This window comes from Phragmites australis, chromosome 5 (assembly GCF_958298935.1).
Source record: "Phragmites australis chromosome 5, lpPhrAust1.1, whole genome shotgun sequence".
Taxonomy (NCBI): Eukaryota; Viridiplantae; Streptophyta; class Magnoliopsida; order Poales; family Poaceae; genus Phragmites; species Phragmites australis.
In genome coordinates, this window is record NC_084925.1 from 27,106,096 (window position 1) to 27,118,436 (window position 12,341).

The 12,341-nt window shown below is 42.6% G+C and overlaps 1 protein-coding gene across 1 annotated transcript; it reads left to right on the forward strand.

The window, feature by feature from the left end:
• The first annotated feature begins 2,013 nt into the window (after positions 1–2,013).
• Positions 2,014–6,593, forward strand: LOC133919054 (uncharacterized). The gene is made up of 8 exons (XM_062363280.1): positions 2,014–2,197; positions 2,309–2,418; positions 5,279–5,366; positions 5,444–5,572; positions 5,660–5,750; positions 6,016–6,131; positions 6,320–6,399; positions 6,471–6,593. The coding sequence occupies exons 1-7, from the start codon at positions 2,174–2,176 to the stop codon at positions 6,365–6,367; spliced, it is 606 nt and encodes a 201-aa protein (XP_062219264.1). The 5' UTR covers positions 2,014–2,173; the 3' UTR covers positions 6,368–6,399; positions 6,471–6,593.
• Positions 6,594–12,341: the final 5,748 nt, after the last annotated feature.

A 12,341-nucleotide genomic window follows, 5' to 3' on the forward strand; every position in this document is an offset into this window, starting at 1 on the left:
GTCTGTTGTACTTTCCCTGCTAAGGGGAGACCTCTAGGAGGATGCGGTGATATTAAGAGGTGCAAATATGGGAAAGAGTAACTAAAAGGGTCATTTGTAGGTATAAATCCTCATCACTTGGTTGGGTCATGTGAATATGTGATTGGTAGACCTGCTGTTTGTTTTCAAGTTCTTTACCTGTACAATGGGTTGGGGAGGCTAAAGCTGCTTACAACAATAGTTACCACCTTGACACTGCTTCATCTGTATGTAGCTTTTGGTGAGCTAATATGAAAAAAAATTGTAGTCAAATTATATCTAAGGAGCTGCTTATTTTCAAGTACGAAAGTCAAATTGTGATTTCATCAGAATATGATGCAAAGGGTCATTGCAGCACAATGTTTGATTTTGGTGGGAACTCTGGCAGCTAGCCAGGAACAAGTGATACCTAAAAACTCAACTAATTTTCATTTCTGAATGGTGTCTGGCCGTGGATGAAGGAAATGTGAAAAGGTTAAATATACTTCTGTTCAGGCAACTGAAGATAAGCCATGTGCACTTTGTGATAGGATGAAATCACACAACTACAGAAAAGATCATCATCGTCGGTTCAAAATTGACATCATTGTTGATTCAAAATCAACAATGAATTAACGGCAGTGATAATCATGATCACTACCAGCTTATGAACCGGCAATGATAATCTTTTTAGGTTTGCAAAAAATACTCTACTGTGAACTCTTCAGCATAGGGATCTGTTAATCTCTTGATACAAAAGTCCTACGCTATTCGTTATGCATGTTGCGCGCTAGCCGACTAAATTTACTATCTGAGAGAGTGATAATAGTAAGTTTAAACGAACGGTAAAAACACAATATTTAATACTCAAACTTAGTTCGAAGCGGATGTGCATTTTGCCATTCCTTTATATCTATATCTATTGCCGTAACCATCTTCACACAACATTCGCACGCGTAGTGGAGACATGGAGAGAGGAGATGAGGAGACGGGGAAGGCATGCGGTCGCGCATTGGCTCAGGAGATGATGAGCTCGGCGAACGTACGTGAGGTGGCTACCTGCTCGGAGGACAATGAGATGAGATGAGAAGACGGTGAAGAGGTGACCATGGAGAGAGGAATGAGGAGACGGGGAAGGCGCGCGTGGCTCGGGAGACGGTGGATGTTGAGCTCGGTGAACGGTGGCTACGACAAGAAGCTCGTGTGAGTGGTGTTGAAGTCGGGCATAGGCGGGCGCAGTGGAGACAGCTAGTGATCATCGCTCCACTTTGATTGCCACTACTCCTCGAGAGCAGCTTTAGGGAGAGCGTAATGAGATGGGCGCGACTGAGTGAGATGGGCTCAATTTATAGAAGAATTATCACTGCCGGTTGAAATTATGAACCGATAGTGATTAATATTATCACTGTCGGTTCGGAACACGAACTGTTAGTAATTAATATTAATATTGTCGGTTATTACATGCATGTCTTTTTATGCACGTCTTTTTAAGAACTGACAATAATAAATATTTATCATTGCCTGTTTGAAATACAAATTGGTTGAGATAAATATTATCACTGTAGGTTATTAAATGCGCATCTTTTAATACATGTATTTTTAAAATCACCGATGATAATTTGAACATCATTATTGGTTCGTGTTACGAATCGGTAGTGACAACCATTATCACTGCTGGTTCTTATTAGCACTGCTTTTTTTACGCATCTGAAGATTAAGAACCGACAGTGAAGATAGGGTGCGGATGACCCTTTCTACGGTAGCATCTCTTAATCCAGTTTTCAAATGGAAATGCATTGCACAATTGTATTTGGATTAGCTATGCATTTTCTATACATGGTTAAAAAATACTCAGACCCGGCACATAAGATCCGGCACATAAGAGATGCAGGATAATTGGAACCCAACAGTAGTTTTCCAACATTGAAGGACACAGGCCCAAATCTAAGCCTAAAACTCCAGCTCGGCCCACATCTTCAGCCCAGCCGCTGCCCTTTCCTTCACGTTCTGGCCGCGGTGCCGCCTACCCTTGCCTTCGGCAACCGCCGCGGAAAGCCAGACCAAAATCTCGCCGCCGTCCCAAAACCCTAGCTTCCTTCATTCCCTGCTCCCGAGCAAGCAGCACCAGCAAGAGGAGAGCAACCCCAGTGGCGTCGAATATGAGCGACGACGTGGTATGGCACTGCAGCTTCATGGCCAAGTATGGCGCCGGCAACCGCCGTATCTTGTCGCGTTTTATTTTTATTTTTTCGGGGTGTTTCCTTTTATGGTAAAGCGGCTGCGGTTGTTACGATGGCCGCGGTTTGTGCAGGATCGCGACGGGCATCTTCTGCCGGAACCCCTACAAAGCGACGGGCATCTGGAACCGGAGCTCCTGCCCCCTGGCCAACAGCCGCTACGCCACCATCTGCGATCACGACGGTGAAATCACCATTGTTTTCTTATGATTTTCTGAAAGAAAAATCTAGATTTTAGAAGCTAACTTAAAGATAGTGTTGATAAATTATATACTTTAGGAAGATCTTGCAAATTTAAGTGAGTTCAGCAGTAAAAATGTCACATAAGCAGAACAACAAAATTTATATGGAATCCTAAAGCATTTATTTGTTTTATCCCACAAACTCACAAGGAGGGTGCTCAAGGCATAATGATTGAAGAGGTTTACCCCTGTGCATCATTTGCAATGTTCTATTGTAAAAATATTTTATATGGGCAACAAAGCTATGAAACAATTAGTTTTTGTGAATTGGTCTTCCAAATTGATTTATAGGGTTTTGTGATTTTTTTTCAGTGCTTAAAGTTCCTGTTCTTTTACACTCTTGCATCTGTGAATGGTGGCGAGCTACTTTAAGTCCCGTCAGAGGGTCACTTTAGTCCCTAAAGTTTTAGAAGGGCCATTATACCTAAAATTCCACTTTCAGACAAAATCAGTCACTTTCTTCCATTGTCATACCATGCAGGTGTGCTGACCAGAACCAACTTAGTCCTCGAATTCTTCTGATGATATAACATATATGTAGAAGTTGTTTTTCCCTCCAGCAACTCTTGCTTCTCTCTGAATCTCTACACTATAAGCGCTACCAACTGTTTTTCGGTGATTTTTTGGTAATGGTCAGAGGGATTATGCTCGACACCATAAACGCTACCGATTGTGTGCTGGCTGGTTTGAAGGATGGATCCTGCAGCGCACGCCGCAGATTTGACCCTTCGGTGACCAACTTTGTCATTATGTCCTCCATTTTCATGTTATCCTCTGGCCGTCACAACTATCAGAACCGCAGGACTAAATTTGTTGCTCAATCCCGATCCTATCCGTGCCTATGGCTATTCTTGCCTTGCTGTCGTCCTCTCCATCGCCATGGTTCATTGTCGATGGTTTGAAGGAGGTGTTCTCGAGCATGATGAGGAAATGATGGTTCCTTTGCAACGCTGCCTGACTGGATTCACGCCTGTGGAGCTCTTGCTCTAGGATCAAGATGAGTGGCTGCGCAACAGATCTGAGGCGGCTTATACAATGTTGCTGGGCATCTGCTCTGTTACGGTGGGGGCGACTCTTGGCTGCATGCATGAGGTGCAACAAGGGAGGAGCAGCAGGGCGGACTGTGCTAGCCAAGTGGGCCTAACGGGCCAGCCCGGCACGGGCACGCCTCGGCACGGGCACGCCTCGGCACGGCCCGGTTAGGACACGGCCCATCAGGCCCGGATAGATAACCGGGCTGTGCCGTGTTGGCCCGCATGCTAGAGGCTCAGCCCACAGCACGGCCAATGAGGCACCGTGCCGTACTGGGCCGGCCTGGGCATGACGGGCATGGGGCGCGGACCGCGCGGTGAGCAACGGCATGCAGCCAGGCACGGCCGCACGGGGCCACGTGTCGCACTTTTCTTTGTGTGGCCTACTTGCCTGCCTGTTTGATGCGTCTGGCGTCTCTCAGTTTCTCACTCAATCACTCTCTCTTACATAGTCACATGCAACATGCATAGTCGCATGCCGTTGGCCAAAGGCACCAGCTTTCTTTGCTCCTCATACGTCTCCCAAGACGATGTAGGCCAAGTACTCCTGCTGCTGCCCATGCCACTAGCTTCCACACAGGACATACCCATGGACATGCTTGCGCTTGCACATGCAAAACGGGCCAGGCGTGCCGGGCCGGCACACCATGCTGCGGCCTCGGCCTAGGCCCGTTCCCTGTCGTGCCGTGTTGTGCTCGGGCCTGGCTGAAATCCCCATGCCTCGTGCTGACCCATTTGGCCTGACCCACTTGGCCAGCACTAGCTCTAGGTAGTCTGGCCATTGAATTAGGGGATTTGGATCTTTTCAAGCTGACCTGGGAGGTGAGCTAATGTCGAACCAGCATGCCATGTGGAGGTATGGCAAGGTAGGGATAATGAGACATGAGGTACTAGATTGACCCTTTTGAACTATGACAGAATGACTTAACAAAATGTTGCTTTGGGGGTTAGGGATAATGCACGTCAGTCCTGTTGCCATTGATTAGGTAGATAACAGGGGAAGTTGAGGGACCGAATGGCTCATTAATCCCTATTGATGAAGTAGATTATTGAAAACAAGATATACTCCCTCAATCAGTTCTGTAGCCTTATGTGTTATGATTTATGACTCGTGAGTCGTGAGCTGTGCATTGCCTCCACATTGCTTGACCTGTTGATCTTTGTAAACTGTAGGGAACTGCAAAAGCTTTTATAAACAGTATATGAAAAATGTAAACTGTAGGGAACTGCAAAAGCTTTTATAAACAGTATATGAAAAAGAATAAAATGCACTGGCGGTCAACTTGTCATGTGTTGTCATCCAGGTACATGAACTTCGAAACTGCAAATTGAGGTCATTAAACTTGTTAAATGTGTCATACATATCCCCAATATACCCAAAATACCCCTCTGGTAGCCTATGTGGCGTGCCGGGAGGGTTCCGTTCATGGACCTGACACTCCACAGGCAGCCAGAAGAAGGGTGTTTTGGGTATATTGGACCTGGATGACACATTTAACAAGTTTAAGGACCTAATCTGTAGTTTCAATGTTCATGGATCTAGATGATACCCCATGACAAGTTTATGGACCGTCAGTGCATTTTGCTCTATGAAAAATAAAAAATCAATCTTATTTGAGAGTTGGGACTAGCGGCCACTTGCGACTGTGATGGTGTCATTTTCCTGCTGTTTATTTGTAGGAAAGCTTTGCCACAATGTGATTTATGTTGTTGATGTACAAATTTCTATGGCACATGGAAAGTTGCTAAACATATTCTTCCACTCTGTTAGGGAGAAGATCGTAACCGTTCCCAGAAAGAAGAATCAGCGTGATTTCAGGAAAATGAAGAAAGCTGAATTGGCTGCAGAAATAGATAAGGTTGTTTTTTTGACAATCTTTGTCAGGTGTCGATTATCCATTGGTACATTCTAATGCATGCACCTGCTATCATGCAGTGTGTTCAAAGTGAATTACTTGAACGTCTGACGAAAGGCTGTTATGGTGAAATCTACAATTCTTCCTTCAATGATTTCAATACTATTCTTAACCACAAAAGTGATGTTCGTGAGATAGAAGATGAAAAAGTAAGCATTATAGTTACAAGCTCACTTTGTTCCGTTCTCACTGTTCACAAGACGATTTATGTGTTGTGGGTTCACTTGTCAATTCAGGAATATGAGTTAGAGTATGTTCAAGCTGATGATATCGAAATGGAGATGGATGGCATGGAAGACTTTGAAGGGCTTCCTAACAGTGAAGATGGTAAAATTTTCCATCTAACTACTGATTTAACTTGGAACCTGTTGTGACTTCTGAGCTCGCTGTCTTGCAAAAGATGCTTCTCATATGTTCTTGGTTCAGTAGCTGCTGTGACGAAACTTGCCATGTTATGATGCATTGGCCTTTTGTGCTTTATTCTAATCATTGCCAAGTCCTCTCATACATAGAAAAGGTGTGGGCTTTGTTTGGTTCGGGAAGGATAATATTGCCACTTTAATCTTCTTTAAATGGTTTAAAATGATTGCAGGTGACATAGATGAAGATGATGATCTTTTACATGAGGCAGTTGCAAAGAAACAGAAGGGATCGGGTTCTAATTCGAGATCAATGGTTGGGAAAAGGTCTATGAAGGTTATAACTGAGGTAAAACACATGATTTCAATCTGAGTATTCTGCTTTTATGCCATGATGCTTTTAGTCATCATAATAACTACCTTCTGTCGACAATTCAAATAACAGATCTCTGTCCATGATCTCAGTGTTTTTGAAATTGGTTTTGGGTTACCCCAACCTCCAGTTGACGATAACTCTTTGTTGCCTGTCTGGAACAGTTGGAACACGACGAGGACACGCATCACAAGCAAAGGACGCTAGTGTGAATTCAGCAAACAAGGCTTCGACTACTTGCTAGGTGTTGATGGCCATTTTTGTCGTAGTTTAGGTCAACTTTTTTATTTACGTTCGCCTGATTGTGCTTAAAAGTGCTTTGTTTGCAAATCCGGCGAATATCACACGCGCGTACACACAGACAACCGAGTGGTGGTGGTGCGAGTTGCTTTGCTGTGAATCCGTGGGAAGTTGATTACCGGTACAGCGGATTGGCCTCAGGATCTTGCAAAAGCGGATCAGCAACAGCAATATATTACTTCTCAGGACAAGAGTCGATTGATTAAAATTAAAAAATTGTTCAAAATTCTATGCCACTGGATTTTTATCTCAACTAGAAACTGAGTGGAATAATGTGACATCCATGTTAAAATGGGCGGGAGCGGGTTTACAGAGCTATCTTGGTGTCCCATTGGTTCAGATTTGGGTCGTCCACACTCCCTGGCCTCGCACTCGCACGACGGCACGAGACTGACGACCTGCTAGCGAATTTTTTTATTTTTATATTTTCTAACATAAATAATCGAATAAATACATTTCAGATAAAAAGATTTACGAGAATAGGGTTTTACCGCATTTTTAAAGGGTTGTAGCCTTTTTAAAAGATGGTAATCATACCATGCTAATATGCAGAGTCCTTACCGCATCTAGAGAGGACGGTTAGGTCCTACCCTGGGTTACCGCCCTCTATTATCACTTACCGCTCTCTCAGAGGGCGATTAAACTCATGCTGCCCTCTTAGATGGTAGTTAGCCTCTAGGGAAAAGAAAGAGGGGAAGGATCGGAGAGGAAAGCAGTGTAACGAAACCCTACTGTTTTTTAATAACTCAAACTCTTTCGAAAATATAACTATGACTATAAGGAGATTGACACTATAAGTACTAACGTCTGAATATATAATATATAGAATGTAGACATATACGAATATGTAAGACTCTTTGTGTCATATATGCTCTTTGTCACATAGCTAACGAAGGCAGATCATCGAATAGAGATAGGAAAATAAAGCAGATGACTAGTTTGCGAATCGAAGATGCATCATGAAACAAACATCTAAGTTACAAAAGCAAAGATAAAATCCTATTGATGTCTCCCCGCTACCGTCGGTTGTTCCCACCATCATGGTCCCATCGCTATTACCGTTGGTTCGCCCTCACGTGGCCCATAGGGTAGGTCAGGTTATCCGATGGAACAACCTACCTAGTACGCCTCGTAGCGATCACGAGTGTCAAGGCCTCCTCTTGGGTCTACTGTGTCATTAGTGAAGCAGTGGAAAACTAAGATCATGTGACGATGTCATAGTATGGTGTGCCCCTGAAGAAGTCTATCACGATGTCAAACGCGGGGTCTAACCTAGGCTCATCCTCCTGACGTTGATCCAGTTTGCATCCAAGTTGATAACTCCAACAGCGCCTCCGACGCAAGGTAAGTCTAACAGGTAGGCTACGTCCTACAACGATCAATGCAAGGTAAGTGTGGGTCTCAGGCCTTCACCGATCAACCAGTGCAATGATAAGTGAGCGGTCGTAATAGAATCGCCTTGCGGCTTCCTCAAGGTTCTCTGTCGCTCGGGCCTCCACCAAACGACACAGTGGTAGAAGTTCAAATGCTACAAATCTATATCATTTGGAACATTAAGTGAATATAGAACATACAACAAATAAATAATACGCAGCTAACTCATGACATGCCGGTGCTTCCAACGATCGTTGATCGTAAGTAGCTCCTTAGGGTCACGTGGTCGGAAAACTCCTAACTCGGTCTAGTGAACAACAGATAAGAAGCTGCAGTGTTTCTTGTCCACTACTGGGTCAAGAAGCTCGATGGTCGGTGGGTGCGCCATATCTACATTGAAAATAAATATAAACAGTTAGTACCATACATATACACACAATTACATGAATATCGTATAACATACAGGTAAGTTAACGTGATAAGTTGTCATATGATGCTTCATATGACTTAAACCTCATCTCAATAGTCTTCTGTTTTGCCCTCTATGCCTTAGTGTAGCTTATTGTGTACTGAAACCTTTCCTCAATAGCACAGATTATTGATCGTGGCTCATACTTTAAGTTGTTCACAGTCTCTCCTACATAACATTGGCAACAAAATCAGATGACTGGTTCTGATAGGAGAACTCTATTTCCTAAATGTGACAGTTATGCTCTCTAACTATTGAGCACTCCCAGTAATCAATCTACTTCCCCTTGAATGCGTGCACCCTCTACGGATAATCAGGCACCAAATACTTAACGTCGTACTCCCTTTTGCTTAACTTTACAACCTTGAACTATCTCCGAAGAGATAATGACCAATATTTCACCACATCAATAACAACCTCCTTATTAGGGTACATAGCACCCTATGACACCTTGTTTTCATGATATTCCTACAATGTTCAATGACCCTGAGCGATCACTAGCTTTGAAAATTTTTGATTCCTCCACTCTGCAGGAACCATAACACTTTCCTCTTCGTCAGATGAATCCTCATCGGTAATAGCTTTCTCGAGCTCATGATCCTCTCTCCCCATCTCTTCAATTATACTAGATATGTGCTCCCCCTCATCTGCTACACCCCTCGGTTACATCTCCTGCACATCCCTAACGTCCTACTCATCCCCTATAGTTGTCGGGTCTGCTTCATCCACCACTACATGACTTGTTCCTACTACTGCTTCCTCAACATTTATCTTTATTAGATCTTTCTGTTACACCTCAGCTATCAGCACAAGAGAAAAATCACGTTTACATGCTATATCTACGTACTACCTCCAAGTAGTTGTCGCATTACTCAGGACGAGTTTTCCAAAGTATCCATAAGTAGCACGACTTAGCACAACTCTTAGCTTAAGCTCATGGTGCTGGGGATCTAATTGAAAATGATGCATTAGTCACTTGCACACGCCCATTATGGTCCTCTCATTGGCTCTACTAAGACCTTGATGATATGCTGAAATCCAGAGAGATCTACACTGCTAGTACCATAATCAATTTGACCTTCACCATAATATATATGAAAATATAGCTTATCGAACATACCTAAAAACATCCAAGAATATGTTCAACGTTAATACCGAAAAACTATACTTCTTAATATCGAAACTCTGACAAAATTACAGGAACTAATGATCATCTAATAATACATTTAGTTCACTACGATCAATATTACTTCTAAGAAAACTAACCAATTTAAACTAATTAAACCTTATCTACCTAATAAAATTTCTAATTATCTATAATTATTACCTACAACACTATTTTGTAAAGTCTAGATAATCAAAACTATTGTACTCTAAATACAACTGTACATCTGATAGCTATCCTACCATATTGAAAAAGATCTTTACAATATACTACAAAAGACAGAAAAGCCTCATTTTCTGATTACTGTGTTAAACCTAGGTATCATATAATATAACTACTGTTATGTCACTAAACCCTAGATGTAGAGATATTTTAATTACTAATAAAAACAAAAGTCTAAAAACACTACTGGAAACTGAGATCTAAAATATCCGCAGATAAAAAACAATAGGACTTCACCGCGCTGCCTCCCTCTCCTCTCCTCCCCCTCTCTTTCTTTTTTTAGATTAAAACATTTTGGCTAAATTTCAGCCTTTTTATAGAGCTAATTGTATCGGGGGAGGTGGGGTGAGGGGGGGGGGGCTAAACACCTCTGAGAGGGCGGTGAGAGGGCGGTAAGGAGCCATAGGGGGTGATAAGCCCGAGGTGGGACCTAATTGCCCTCTCGGAAGACGGCAAGGACTCACCTAATTGCCCTCTCGGAAGACGACAAGGACTCTTCATACCACCATGGTATGTTTATTTAACTAGTTGAATGCCCGTGCAGTGTAACAGAAACTAAAATTTTGCACACGACGATTGAATTGGAGAATTACCACACATGACAACTGAATTGGAGAATCACTTGCTATGTTGGAGAAATTTCTTGCTAGACTTCTCTTGTCCAGAAAAAAGGCTGTTGCATTGGCAGTCATAACCAATACTGAAGCAAAAGTTTTTTTTAAGTTAAATCACATAGTTTTGGCAAAAAGAACTTGGAAACATGGTACTAAGAACAATACCTTAAAAGAATAACAAATTAGAGTCCTATCTACAATAGCTTTGTGAAACACAAAAGATGCCTCCTAACCTGAAGAACAAAATTAACAAAAAAAACTTTGTATGCAGTACAGATAAATTATTTTGGTAGTGTATTCCATATCTGTTGTGCATAATTTGCAATATTCGCGATGAGAATATCTCAACCTAGTATAGCTATGTCGTTCTCAATGTAGCACACCATGATGAGAATAGTACTGAATACTGATCTCACATCACACCATGATGGGAGTAGTAGTGAGTACCGATCGAGTGTCTCACTACTTCACACACGTCCGTTTGAGGGAGGCAACTCGATCCCTCCCAACATAAATAGTTAGATGATCAAAATCAAATGGAGGCCACAACTTGCGTGCGCTTGCACTCTCGCTGGCACAAACAGATGCAACATGTGTTTGAGATGCTTCCTGATCATACTATACTAAAAGTAAACTTTCTAACTTAGGCACTTGAGCTTATACTCAAAGTTTCCAATGATTCAAACCTGTCATAGCATATATACCAAACAGGTTACTACAAGCAAACTTATCAAAAAGAATTTTATTCTAATTGCTTGCAATAGTGTACGATGTATAATCAGACCTGGCCCAATTTAGCCTCATGAACATTCCATTGAACACCTTCTAAGCATATTTATCTGCAAGTGCATACAAATGCCGTCATAAGTTGAGGAACATGTCCATTGGGAGTGAAGCATTAAGTAGGCAGCAAGGAGCACCGATTGCTGCTAGAGGACGTACAAGATCAGCACTGAATCAAAAGTGAAATTTCAGACAGGCTGACATCTATACAAGTAATACTGAGAAGGCACCACAATCCAGCTCTACAACTGACAGAAAATCAATGAACATAATTGCTAACATTACAAACATATTCTATGCCCACTGTTTTTCTGTCCACAGGCCTTGTGTGTATGCTTTCATTAGTGACCTCACGAGAACAATTGTTGGATCATCAATTTCTATATTCTGAGAATAGAAGATGATACAAAGTAAATCGGAAATTGAGTTTATATAAGTAAATTCGAGTATGGTATTGAGTTTGTGTTTTAGTTGGGCATGCATCAATCTAAAATCAATAGAGATAGTTCGGCAATGACGCTAACAACATTTCATACTATGAAAAAATCTGGGGAAAAAGATTCTATCTGAAGGCAAAGAAAAAAAAAAAAGGCAAACCATGAGATTTAGGAGGCTCATGCTCAACCGCCACCACTTGTTCGCCCGTGTCATGTGAGGACCGAGTAGGGAAAGCTGCAGATCGAGGGGCAGAGGCTGTGCCTGGATAACACGTGAGGAGGAGGGGAAGCAGCAGAGGAATGCCGGTCGTGCCTGGAGCCACGAGGGCGGAGGGGGCAGTCCATTCAGACCTCACTGCGAGCAGAAACGGGACCCACCGCTAGGGAGCAGATGGCCAGACACGAGAGGGCAAGGACGGGGCCGGTGCGGGGAGCAGGTGGGTGGCGGCGGCGTGAAGAAATGCATGGTTTGTTCATGAGCATGATTGGGGGAGCAACCAAATTGGGAGCGAGTGCGATATTAGGAGATGAGAGAGGCGAAAAGTACTATCTATTTTTAAGTAATAAAGATTATTTATATCAAAAAATGTAAAATAAAAAATTTCTTGCTAGCAGTGCACAGCGCTGCGAAGGCCAAGCGGATCGGAGCAGTTGAGGGGCCGCCGGAGATCCTCCACGGCCTTCTCCTGCCTCGCTATCGCTGAGATCCGCAGGTGAGCTTTGAAATGTTGGGCATGAGAAATAGAATTTTCTTTATTTTTATATTTTTATTTTTTAATATTTACAAAAATACACACTCATTTCAAAATATTACATATATAG